This window comes from Neoarthrinium moseri (assembly GCF_022829205.1).
Source record: "Neoarthrinium moseri strain CBS 164.80 chromosome Unknown scaffold1_Wmoseri_CBS_16480, whole genome shotgun sequence".
Classification (NCBI taxonomy): Eukaryota; Fungi; Ascomycota; class Sordariomycetes; order Amphisphaeriales; family Apiosporaceae; genus Neoarthrinium; species Neoarthrinium moseri.
Window position 1 is genome coordinate 1,812,786 of NW_026055115.1, and position 13,157 is coordinate 1,825,942.

General features: G+C 51.2%; 4 protein-coding genes across 4 annotated transcripts; 3 read left to right on the forward strand and 1 right to left on the reverse strand.

Moving 5' to 3' along the window:
• Positions 1–3,532: 3,532 nt before the first annotated feature.
• Positions 3,533–5,290, forward strand: JN550_000578 (uncharacterized protein; the record flags this gene model as incomplete). The annotated part of the gene is made up of 1 exon (XM_049317458.1): positions 3,533–5,290. One exon carries the CDS (start codon positions 3,533–3,535, stop codon positions 5,288–5,290), a length of 1,758 nt encoding a protein of 585 aa, XP_049177867.1.
• A 155-nt stretch (positions 5,291–5,445) lies between these two features.
• JN550_000579 (uncharacterized protein) lies at positions 5,446–6,051 on the reverse strand (the record flags this gene model as incomplete). The annotated part of the gene is made up of 1 exon (XM_049317469.1): positions 5,446–6,051. The coding sequence occupies one exon, from the start codon at positions 6,049–6,051 to the stop codon at positions 5,446–5,448; it is 606 nt and encodes a 201-aa protein (XP_049177868.1).
• A 1,465-nt stretch (positions 6,052–7,516) lies between these two features.
• JN550_000580 (uncharacterized protein) lies at positions 7,517–9,622 on the forward strand (the record flags this gene model as incomplete). Its single annotated transcript, XM_049317480.1, has 2 exons — positions 7,517–7,575; positions 7,663–9,622. 2 exons carry the CDS (start codon positions 7,517–7,519, stop codon positions 9,620–9,622), a joined length of 2,019 nt encoding a protein of 672 aa, XP_049177869.1.
• A 550-nt stretch (positions 9,623–10,172) lies between these two features.
• JN550_000581 (uncharacterized protein) lies at positions 10,173–13,012 on the forward strand (the record flags this gene model as incomplete). The annotated part of the gene is made up of 4 exons (XM_049317491.1): positions 10,173–10,871; positions 10,917–10,998; positions 11,070–11,246; positions 11,301–13,012. The coding sequence occupies 4 exons, from the start codon at positions 10,173–10,175 to the stop codon at positions 13,010–13,012; spliced, it is 2,670 nt and encodes an 889-aa protein (XP_049177870.1).
• Positions 13,013–13,157: the final 145 nt, after the last annotated feature.

The window sequence follows — 13,157 nt, forward strand, 5'->3', positions numbered from 1 at the left end:
CACAAGGTATACAGCAGGGGCAAGTGGAATAATAAGTGGTTGTGCAACGATGTTGTGGTTTGGTTGGCTGTATTTTGCTACATCTAGGAAACCTTTCGCATCAAATACGTGGTATAAGATGGGCTTCTCGTGCGAGCTACCTCCTATAACTAAAGCAAGTCTCGGGCCTCCGTCCGGACCTCATAGCCCTGCTGGCAGAAACCGCTACTTATCCCCACGTGTTCTTAATGTTCTCTCAAATCCCAATTTCTTTCGTGCGTTCTTCTGCCCCTGGTAATTCTTTCTCTCTTCCGTGTTCATTCTCGGTCTCCAGAGTCCGAGATATGAGAAGTGGATCTGCACAACCAAGGTCGGTCTCTGCTGCTAAGGGTCTACCCCGGCCTCCCGCCGGGTCATGGCTGTCATCTCCGTCATCTCCTTCCACTCGCTGTGCCCCCTAACAGTCTTGAAACTCTGCTGAATATCGAAATGATGCTGGAGCTGACCCGCTATGTGAAGTTCGACACTGCCCAAGCGGGCGTACAGAGGCAGGTTGCATTGTCGAGCCTAGCCATTGCTTGCCGGTGAGAGCACCCGCGCGATACAGGCTCTGATGTAGTCGCAGGGTATCTCGGCTGCACCAAGTCTTGGTTCCAGCTGCTTGAGTGCCCAATTCAGCCCCATGCGTGATACGAGGTAGTCCGTGATCTTCTTAGGGCCTATAAGTATATAAAGAATAAGTGATCGGAAAAAAGAATGCTCGCTAGGGATAGTATCGAAGACGAGTCTTTTCACCGTGATACCACGGTACCTGGTGCTGTACTGACTGTTCCAAAAATCCGCAACTCACGCCGCATCCCACGCGATGCAGTCATTCATCGTGATATCTTTGCCAACACAATCCTTGATCTGCAGACCACTTGCTCCTTGTGAGCTTTACTAAAGACACTTGTTCGAGGGCAATTTGGCTCCCCCGCATGGTGAGGCACCTGATCGAAAACTTGGTCGGTGTAAAAGCTGGTCGGTGTCGCATTTCTGCTCTGCGAAGGAATTGGAGGTCGCATCCGAGACCCTGAACTTCGTGTTAAGGGTGTCAACGTGCTTAACCTCAAAGGAACTGACAACCTCGTCGGGAAGATTGCGACGCTTCTTCGATAGACAAGGTCTAGCACGTATATTGTCGGCTTAATCTCAGCGTGTCACGAGTTCCGCCTTGACCTCATCATACATCTGACGATTGGTGCACATTAGTGACCTCAAGACCCAGTTGCCGCGAGGTTTCGTTTTGTGGGATATCCTGCAGTTCGCAGCATGCTCTGAATGAAGACCGTCGCATATTGGAATGCGGTTTGGATGCCACCCAGACTATCTGGTCCTCATATTACTGAATTCATGCCTCAGAGGTGGATCTTGATGGTGATACATCACGCAGATGATGATTTGAGCGCGTAGCTCTGTAGGTAGGTCCAATAGGAGAGAAGTCATGATGCCCGCTGATCTGTCTGAACTTTGCGTTGCACGTCTTGAGCAAGTGACGATTTTGCCTTGGGAGAGTGGCGAGAAGCAAAGGAGTGTATTGTGGACAATTTATCACAATTTGCTCGAAGATTTGACGTGTACAAGTTGATTTTGCAATATCGTCACTAACATTGACAAGGTTCACTTCTGCTGCTCGAGCACAATCAGTCAACAAACACCTCACATAGTAAGAGAAGAGACAACAGTACAATCATCGCCATACAACGCACTTACGGAGTTAATTTTATTCCACGAAAGAGATCACCTACTCGGCATTCATCCCTTGGATAGATTCCCAATTTATTATCTTCTCGTCTTGGTGATGGGTTCATAAACCGTTTTTACAACGGTCTCCGCGAAGGGCGTCATTCCTGGTTTCTAGATACTTTCCTATGAGACTCACGAAACTAGATAATCCGAACGGTTATTAGCTATGCTGTATGATTCGATCATCATATCTGCGTTGGTTGCCGATGAAACCGAGGCCACTTTCCCCAAATCTTTATTGGCCGATAAATTTGTGATTTATGTGCTTGTCATGAAGCAGCACGAGTACGCAGTCGATCATGCTGTTCCGCAGAATCGGTGAGGGCTATAACAAGCGCATCATTGTGGGACCTTTCCCCTGCTCTTGTCGGTACAGTCGATAATAGTCAAGTTAGCTCTTTACGAGATGAAGACAGAATAGTTACTGCTTGCAACAAAGCAGTGTGGTAGGGCTTTTCGGTTCCTCATGTGCTTGTGCAGCTGGATTTCAGATACCACCTGGGGCGCATGCTGGTTAGGACACAATCAGGTAACGATCTAGTCGTTCAGGCGCCACTAGATGACGGCGTTGAGCCATTAGATCAACATCATCAAGACATTGAAACCACCACGACTTGGTCCAGTAACAGCTGAATAGGATAACTGGAACGATAACAACCTCAAGACTCATCTCAATCACCAACATGTTGCCGATGACCCTACTATTGCTCCCGCCGCATCAACGCGGACACAGCTACGCACGCAGCGGCTGATTAATGTGCTGTTTTGGCGAAGCAGAACGTGATCCTAGACTCCAAAGAATCGCCACCCAAGTCTCACATCGCACCAGACCCTGTTGAGGACGGCGGTGGTTTGACCGTCTCTGTGCTGTTCCTCGAGCAAACTTGCCCTACTAATCATTCGATGGCCGTGGGACTTCACCAAAATTGACCAACATAAGTGCGAGGGGAAATTCTACACCAATCTTTGGTCGATATGCTCGCAAGGTTCCGCCTGGGCCGACTGCAAACCTGATAACAGGTTTGACGATGGCCTTTTCGTGAACGATTGTTGATTCTCAAGCATGTCCGTCTAATATCATGTCTGAGCTAGCAGAGTTTATTGATGAGCGAATACGTGAATTTTGTTTTCGTTCTCATATGATTAGTATGATTTTGGTGCTGATGCTAGCAAGTGATGGAAATCAACGTAACTGGGACTTCTGCCATAGATGATTGATATATGCTTAGCGCGCAGTAACACGAGCTCCATTGGAATAAAACATTTGTATGGTCCAAGTCCAAAAACTTCTTCAATCACTAGGGACGCTGTTGCCTATGCTTATGCCCCATGTTGATCTATAAGGAATCGCAGAGCCCACTTGGTCGTTTCACTGTTTTGCCGCCCAACCGTAACATTCATTCCCATTGCAAATTACTGAGAGCTCTGATCCGCCATTCTCGAAAATCGTCGACAGTTTGTTGCGAAAACTCTGGAATGTTCCAAAGAGCAATGAACGGCCGTCTTCTATTCTAAACGATTCCTGCAGTTGCGAAATGGCTTTGATGGAGACTTTGACTCATAAATTGGCTAGTGGTGGCTCCTCAGCCAATGCCAAGCCTGGCGGACCCCAGCACCGCCACGCTTCCTACGATCAAACATCAGGCTCTCCACAGTGCTATGTATATTAGACTTGCGCATCACTCGCATCGATCTTTCTTTTCCATCATGTCGCCTCTGTTCATGTTTTTCTAACTCCGTTCTGCTTTTCAAAGATATAAATTGCACTATGGAGACCCAACAGGCCGCATCCCTTCTGCGGGCGGCTCATGAGTCCAACTACGTGGATCTCTCGGCTGACCTTCTCGACTTCCCCCGGCGGCGCTCACATCTCCGTCGCGATGAAGCACAGCAGATCGCCTGCGCCTTGTTTCCCGAGTTTACAGAGGAAAAAGCAATTATACGCTATGAAGAATGGCTCAAACTTGCAAGGTCTGCATACATATCTCGACAGGCTGCAGAACAGCTACGGAAAGCGAAAGAAATGGAGAGTAGACGACCGGATCGGCTCCACGAGCCTTGGGACCCAATCAATGATCCCCTGGATCTCGGTGGCCCTAAAGCCCTGCCAATGCCAGTCCGGATTGGTAAGCAGGAGGATTTTGAAGACTGTTTCGCGTTCCTGAAAAGCAATGCGGATGATCAGGTTGGAGGCTTATTTGACATGCCAGACACTTCGTCTGCACATCCAGATCTTGGATTCATTCGTGGTGAGGAGCCAGTTTACAAAACTAGGATGATCGAATTCAGAAGGGGTGTGGTGTATGAAGACGGAAGGCTCGATCTCTGCAAAAAAGTGGTTGGTCCGGATCATATCGATGATCTGATGGATTCATTAGAGAACAACACTCATATCAGACACTTTCTCCTGGGCAACAACGTCATCACCAACCATGGAGCACGAAGAATTGCCAAATTCATCGAAGACCATCCTGATAGAATGGAGACTTGGTACCTCGCCGGAAATCACATCAAACCAGCTGGATTACATGCCATGGCAAAGTCGCTACAGCGCAGCCAAGTGCTCACCAACCTGTGGCTGAAAAGGAATCCGCTTGGCCCTGGCAGTGTCGATGATCTGGTAACGATATTCAAGGGCGCAGCAAACTTGAGGGTCTTGGACATTGAAGCCTGCGAACTCGGCGACGAAGGCATCAGTGGCTTGTTTGAAAGACTCCAGGACACCCAAAACCGCCTTGAGACTATATTCATGAATGGAGATGGTATTGGTGTCGCAGCTGCCACGCAGATTGGTCAATTTCTACGCTCACCTAATTGTCATCTAAGATACCTCATGATGTCGGGCAACCCTTTAGGTGACTCGGGTGCTTCGGCCCTTTCAGCCGGTCTCTCCGCGAACACAACCTTGGAAGTGCTCACAGTTGCATCCTGCGGTCTTTCCAGCCTGGGAATTTCTCACATATGCGATGCGCTAATTCAGCATCCTTCAATCAGATCGGTGGATATCAGCTCCAGATTCACCACGGCTGATCTGGGGCAACGCTTCAATCACATTAGCGACGAGGCTGTTGAAGCCATCAAACATCTCGTAGCCAACCAATCTCTGCGATTCCTCGAACTAGGCTATGCGGCTCTCTCCCACCAGGGCCTGGAAGAGATCCGTGATGAAGTTGCCGCAGGCTCGTCGCTCGTAGGGTTCTCTGCCCAGCGGATTATCCCCCCTGAAGAGACATCAGCTGCAGGTAACACATGTTCCTTGAGAGTGCGGCAAGCACTAGAGGCAAACTACCTCAAGTTCTATGGCGGCGTAGGTCAAGTTGCTGGCGGAGTTCCATATGACGACTTCATCGACAAAAATGGTGGCTCGAGACTGCTGAGAAATTGCCCGGATGTCAGGCTTATTGACTCGGTATACAGGGTTAGGGACAAAGGTGCCACATCCAGCGGAAGGGCCAGAAAATTCTGGGACCTCGATGTTGACGGCGAGGATAAAAGAATCTGGGAAAGACTGGATGCTATACAATGAGGTCGTGTGAGCCTGCGGTTGCACGTATGAGCCATATTGGTCAATAAATAGTTGTGGAGCTCATGAAGAAGTGATTCTAGCGCTGCATCCTTCTGTCTAAGTGTGTTCTTGAGCTCGAAGTCATCGTCGCGAATCACCGTGTGCAACTTCGTAATCTACAACATCGCAACAGCCCCCAGGAAACCGGCAGCCATAACAACACCAGCGACAAATCCAGTTTCCCTCGGCGCGCCGCCGGCCGAGGAACCCGCAGTAGCCGAACCTGTGCCGCTGCTTCCACTTGAGCTGGCGCCAGTGGAAGAGCCTCCCGAGGTGGTTGTGGCATTACATCCACTCGCATAAGCCGCAAGGCCCGATGTCATGGACGCGAGACTCTGCACACCGGTGTCATTGGAGCAAGAAGAAACCAATGAGTCGATCCGGGAGCTCTCGGAGCTGAACCATGTGGCCACTGCGTTGTCGTAGGACGAGAACTCAGACTCGAGGGAGGACGGGAGCGCAGAAATGACTTGGCAGACTCGTGTAGGACTTATGACGCCACCTGTTCCCAAGAGCGAATTGACAACGCTGGCGAACCCGCCATTTCCGGTTGGGACTGAGCTGAGGATTGATGAGGCTGCTGTAGCGCAGGCTGACTGTTGTCGAGCAGCGAGGCCTGGTTGGGCATCCTGGGCGTCATTGAGAGCGCGAGCTTGGTTTGCTACTGCCTGACTTGCTCCGAGAAAACCAGTGATCGCGACGAATATCTTTGAGGGGTACATCTTAAGAATTCTTTTTCAACGGTTGTATATACTGTAAGATTGAATGTGAATATATGGATTTTATTTGGTGCAAGAAATCTGGTTTCAAGGCCCGAAGAATCTATGAGACATGGTGTAGGGTCATTTTGTACCGGCATGGAAGTATGGACGAGGCCAATGTCTGCCAAGTTGAGCGAGTCCTTCTGTCATAGTGGACAACATGATGACGAAGTGCATAGCGATCTTTCTGCCAAGAAATACTGTCTGAATGTTATGCACATGCGGACGGGGACTGCCGACTGCTTCAGCTGGAGACCAACTACCAAAGGCGGCATGGTTTGCTGTCACACTCAAAACTTGACTGCTAGTGCGCATGTAGCAAAGCTTGATCTTGGTCAAAATTCACCGAGAGTCAGGATACGGCTCTTGATCCAGAGACCATCCTTGTCAAATGCCAACCTTATACACTAGTCAAAACGGTGACGTTTCCTGGACTAAAGGCCGTTGAGCCAACTCATGGTTCACGGGGAGTTTACCCGGCGAGTTAACACTGTTTGAAGTCACATTTAATGACAAGACCTTTACGGTAGTGAAGGCTGAGCCCGTCACGTTCTCCTAAGCGTAAGCCTCAGGTTGAGTTTAAATAACTTGGAATGGGTTGTAATGGCTGCGATAAGTTGGAATATCTTTTGTCAACAACGTGATTCGTGCCATCGGGTTTAGCAAAGCTCGTCTTCGTAGAATAGTACCATTTTTGGTCCAACAATACGTGTACCTAGTCTATTTATCACTAGATCCTGACAATCGAGGCTATATCGTGCGAAGCGAAATGTAAAAACTCCGATAGGGCGGGATGAATTTGTGGCTGCAGGTTGGGGGCGGGAGCCTTTCCAGTTGTGTCAACTGGCGAACCATCCATCCTCAGCCTGCTCCCTGAGTCAACCTTGCCGTTAAGGCAACCGCTTGCCGTCCGAAAGGACATATCCAGTGGTCATCCGGCATATGGATTGGGGCAGTGCTTCGCGATGGTGGGGGATATCATGATCGGGCGGGATGCAAGGAGGAGGACTTCCCGTGGCCCCATGCGAACACCCGGCCCCAAATCATTCGGTGAATGGCCAACGCGTTGATTCATGTCGCTACATCAATGGTCTCAAGCCATGCGCTGAAGGTGTTGGGGCTGCAAGCCTCTTATAGAAGCTGCCAACACTGCCTAAGAGACCCGAAGTGCGCCTCGTCTGTCTGATCACCGGACTTTGGCGCATGGATGCAGTCAACGCAACACAGCGCTACCTGTTACATCCTTCAGCCACAAGGCTCAAGGGCTCCCTCTGATAGCGTAGAAGATGTTAAATGTGGGGTCTGTACCTATAAAGAATGGATTCATCTAGTCAACCCCGTAAAGCGCATCTCTGTAGCTGAACCCAAACGCCGCCCCATCAGGAGCATGCTCACGGAAAGCATCGTGCAGACTATGAGAGGCAAAATGAAGAAATGGAATGCAAAGAAGAAAGAGTTTACCAACAGGCTGGATGGACAGTGGAGGTACGTTGAATTCAGTCCGTGCTTTGACAGTTCTATGAACTTCACTCCCTGCATACGGGGACACGGCTAACCAGCATTGCAAACTAGGGAGAAGGCCTCCAGTATCAAACGCTGGAGTTTCGACATCGTAAAGCCTGACCGCAGGCGTACCTATCAACAGAGAAATAACAGCGCGAACGTTCCTCCTAAATCGCCGAAGTTCCAAAAGTCACCTCGCCCCCGGATTTCGTCCACCGAAGCTGATACGGAAAGGCGTCACGATGAACAGAAGGAGCAACGATATGGTAAATTAGTGTTGAAAGAATTGAACCAGAGCACACAGGCCTTGATCCCTCCCGGGCAAAAGGGAACTTGGCCAATCGTATCGAGAAAAGACAATCCCGGGAAAGATCGAGTTTTCATTCCCATTGCGACACCAGGCCGAGAACATCTCGAGTCCAACAAGTCTGGCGGGAATGCCATGTCTGGTGTAAGGCCGTCGAGAAGCATTGACTCAGACAATCATGAGGGCGATCTCAAGGCTTTGGCTACAAGCGGTACCAGCAAACAGTCCAATGGGAACTGGCCCGAGGTGACTCAAAACTTGGCCAGGAGGAACATGGCGCGTTTGGACAGATTTCGTCAGACATCCAAGCTCTCTGAAGAGTCCATTAAAATCCTCGACATATATGAAGACAAGCTGCGACTTGATATCAAAGGGATCCTTGACCAGGAAAAAGTTCAAGGAGGTTTCTCCTTGACTATCCGCAGAGGCAAGATGGCAGGTTATTGGATCATCGACATCATGACGGAGAGTACCTTGAACAGTACTATCGTGGACAAGCTGGACTCGGCCAAAAATGCCTGCCTCCCTCCAACGACCAGAGACAAAGTGGAGTTCGACCTTCGTGGTGGAGAGGTTGAGCTCTCATGCGATAGCAGCATTGACACATCATCTCAAGTCGATGATCAGTTTGATAACCCCATAAACATTTTTAAGTATAACGACATGCACTTCGGAGACTCTGTAGGCCCGCCTTGGAGGAATGCTAGTGCCACACTGGGCCCCATGGTTGAGATCAACGCGACTCCATATTGGCTCCTCAATTGGCACACGTTCGACGACGAGCAAGCACGTGGCACCAGTTCTTGGGACCAAAGCCGTCCTCCTTCAATCATTGCTGTGCACCCTTCCCCTGATGATATGGCGGCCGGCTCAGCCAATGAAGAAGAAGGGATTGAAGTTGGCCACGCAGTTGCTTACTCCGGACAAATGTACACAACCACCCGGCTGTCCGAGTGCCCTGCTTCTGATGGAAGGGTTAAGCGTGTGCGTGTAGTAACAGACTGGGTCTTGATCAAAGCAAAGACCCTAGCCAAGGTCAACAAAGTGAGGGACATAACTCTTCCTGAGAGGTGCGATTCGTTCGCCCGCACCATCAAGGAAACCGGAGACCCAGAGCGACAAGGAGACAATTTTGTTTACTCAGTCGGACGGAGTAGTGGTTTGACATACGGCCGGCTGGGACCCGTCCTTGCCGATGTCAGACACAAGAATGGATGCGAGACTCGGGAGTGGTATGTTGAGAACATAACCGACTTGGAGGGATGGCGCAAAGGCGGTATGGGCATCCCTGGCGATTCAGGTGCTGGTATCATCGATGCTCAATCACACAAGCTCCTGGGTCAGCTATGGGGCCGTAACAAGTACGCGGGCAATCCTAGTGAACCACGCGTAGCGTATTTCACCAAAATCTCGACCGTCTTCGATGATATCCAGGAACGATTCCACGAAGCACGCGATTTCAGGCCCAGATTGCCGCAGGAAACACCAGCGTCTCCCACTGATGCGGACGGGCTTGGAAGCATTCACGAGTCGGCGGAAGCGGGTCTTGGTACGTCGTCAATGGAGACGAACGAACCCAACACCAGTCACCCCTTCAACTGGGAAAGGAGATCCAATGCGCGTGGGATACTTCTCAGCCAAAGATGTGGTGCTTTGGTGGTCGTAGCTCGACACGCAAAGACATGGCCGATGGCCGTCTCAGCTGGCGTAGTCGTTCATTGATGGTGTTCAGGTGTCATCACATTCGGTGGGCGTCCTTTTGGTCTTGGAGCGACGGTATTTGGAGTCAATGGCCGCGTTGATTGCCAATCTGGTGTTAGGAGTTGACCTTGCGAGGAGGTGTTTAGTCCTTAAGGCACTGTCTCGTCTGTTATACCGATTAGTGCGGCTGCGGCGATGACAGTTGAATCATGAGCCATGTAGTCTCCTTGAATTGATACGAACGACGTTCTCACCATCGAAAGTCACGATGCCAGAAACGAGGCAACCGCTGGTTCCCAATACGGCAATCCAACGACCAAGCTGGTGGTGGTATGGTTCGCCAACAGCGGGTCCGCGGCGCAGCAGGTCAGCTGGCTTCTGCCTGGAGGCCTCGGGGCCTGGCGCCCATCCTCTCTGACGAACAATGCCATTCAAGCTCGACAAGTGCCACTTTGACCCGTAAGTTCCAATAAAAGTTTCAAGATCCTACGTAAATAGTTTCAATTGCCCCTATAGTCGATTTGCCGCGCATTGTTGCTATCGCTCGGCCCGGCTCCGTAAACCTTGAACGATGGGTCCCTCCCCGGCGCCGACCTCCCGGGCCCGTAGGGTCTACGGACAGAGCCAGGCTCAACGCCGCTTGCAGCACAACTTGGATATATCCGCATACTCTCTGCCAAGCGCGCAGTTCGTGTCGGGATCGCCCGAGGTGACCTATTCGCAGGCGCACTTCCAGGACTTGGACGCGGTATCTACATCCTTCAATCCCTTCGCGCAGCCCGTGGATGTTTCTTATGCGGCCAATTTCATGCCCGACCTCGTAGCTTTCGGCAAGGACGACGGGGTGATGAAATTCCCAGTATTAGACGCACCAGAGTTTCCGCCGTTTCGGTACAATGCGGCCTCTGTGGCGTCGCCCAGTGTAGTGTCGTCCCACTCGTCAACCACATCTCGGAGATCGTCTTCGCGTTCGACGCTGTCATCTATCCAGACGGACTTCGTACAACAACAGCAGCAACTGCATATGACCGATGCTCTTGCTGGTCCACTGATGCGGCCACGTGGTCCTACTCCGTTGAGGAATAATGTCAGCACGTTGCCCTCCCCTTCAGAGGCATCGTCAGTTGGCACAATCCGGGCAGCCGACGATGTGCCGATAGGTCCCGTGGCGTTGAATGCCGACCTTTATTTGGGCAGAGTGCCAGTGTTTGCTCAGATGTGGATCTTCCCCATGTTTGTCTCTGGGGCAACAATGGTCCTTGCGACAGTGGTGGGTTTGCAACGAAGGAAGAATTGAACTGGCATGTAAAAGCAGAGCATCTACTGGTTTGTCCTGTCCTTGGCTGTACCGAAGGAGAATCCTTTGCAAGCAAAGACCTACTCGACTGCCACGTGCGGTGGGTTCATAAGGATGTCAGGCCATCAAGTGGTGCAGATGCTTGCCAATCAAGCAATCTATTGGGCACAGCCGTCATGCAACCAACGCCTTCTGTCGAAAAGTCGCTCCAAGCGCAAGCTACACCTGCACATCAGGATAGTGTTAAAGAGAGGAGGTTGAAGATGGAGATGACCATCGCCACATCGAAAAAGAAGTGTCGGGAGCAATTGAGGAACGTTGTTGAGAGGAAGTTTAAGAGGTCCAACTGTAAGTTCGAGAAACGGTTATGTCCATATGAAGGCTCTACTGACAACCAAGCAGCGGTCGTTACGCCAAGGTCGATTGAGAGTCCTGGAGCTCTGAGAAGCCGAACGCCAAGAATGTTTGACTCCGTTGGCTTTCCTATCATATGGGAGCATGGTGTCCTGCCATTCTTGATAGAAATGATGCCAAAATGGTGTGGTCCAGGCCACGTCATTAGTGTGACTCGAGGAAAAAAACGTGATTCCAGGCGCGTTTGCTTCATGACCTCAAAGCCAATCTCCACAGCTCGGAAGATCATGATCGCGGGGCATGTCCGAGACTTGCTCCCGGAAAGCCACAAAGGCAATGTCTCTTTCGTGTTTTCGGTCGGTGAAGTCGAACGTCTTACTTGGGCTAGGGGCTTGAGTAAAGATATGCCAGACGAAGTGTGTAGCCCACGCAATCCGTTTTGTTACATCAGCCCGCAAATGGGCGATAGTATCGGCATGGTACTGCCTGATGGGGATGATATAACCGCGACCCTGGGCCCATGTGTTAACATCGGAGACGCTGGCTTTTGGATTGCTAACTTGCATCCATTCATTGACGCCAAGCTGTCAGGAGAACCTCCAGTGGTGGAGCACCCCTCACCAGCAGATCGAGACAGATGTCTCAAGGAATGCCACGACGCCTTGGAGACCGTGGGACTGGATTTCCGGCTCGGCAGGCTAACAGCAACATCTGGTTACGATTTGAAAACGACAAGGGTCACTCACGATCCCTACTGGGAAGACTGTGATAAGGAGCCGCCTTTGGTTGTAACGGATTGGGCCCTGATCTCATCAAGCAGCCGGCAGGCGAATATGCTGCGCAAGTTCCCGAATACCGCCACTCCTAGCCGAGAAGTCCCAATTACCAAGATGAGTAGTGTTGTGCCTGGTGTCGAGGTTCATGCTTCAGGCCGCACCTCAGGCTATCAATGTGGGCAAGTCTGTGAAATACCAGCATATATTGATGGCAAAAAGAACGGGACCGGCAAGGCAACTAGGGAATGGTTTATCGAGGAGCCTTATCCGTGTGACGACGAGGAGGCTTGGATCCGCGGCGGAATTGGCGTCTCGGGTGACAGCGGAGCTGCCATCGTAGACAGCGAGACCAACGCCCTCATTGGGCAGCTTTGGGGTCGCAATCGATATTTTGGACCTGGTCCACGGTTTACGTACTTTACTCCCGTATTCGACGTCTTCGACGACATCCAGGAGCGCTGCGGTCAACAGACACGCCCGCGACTACCCCAGTATCGCGACGAAGCAGACAGGTGGCCGCAGTACCCGATCTGCAGGCCATGTTTCGACCTGCAGGAGTACATGGCCAGTCGGCGGAGCTCACGCGAGTCGCTCATGTCCATGATACCAGGCGCTGGCGTGGCGGGCGACAACGAACACGACTTGTTTTCTGTGTCAGAACTCGCGACACCAAAGGAGGGCGGCGACCAGTCCTTCTGGGTGCGCCATACAGGATTGGAAGATGCCGGATCATCTTTCAACAGCGTCGTATCTCCACGTCCGATGCCAACTATGAGCACATTCTTCCACAACCCGCATGTCGCTTCTCCTAGAGCTGGCATCCTGGAGATGCGAAGTCCGTATGCCATGGAGCTAAACGACGAGGACCTCCACGATCACGTTTCAGATTCGCCTTATGGCGGGCTTGGAAAGCGCGCCGCAACTTCGGTTGCGCTTGTACGTAGTGGCAGCCAGCAATCGGCTAAGAGAAGAAGAATCATGTAGGAATTCCCAGGGTTGGAGATTGGCTTATTGAATGACGATAATGAAAGACAATGAAGGACTATGATGGCCTGACCTGATGCAGTTTAGGAGAGCCCACAGAGAAAGGTTGGCAACGACAAGTCCGGGTTCTACGTTGCCGGTAGCA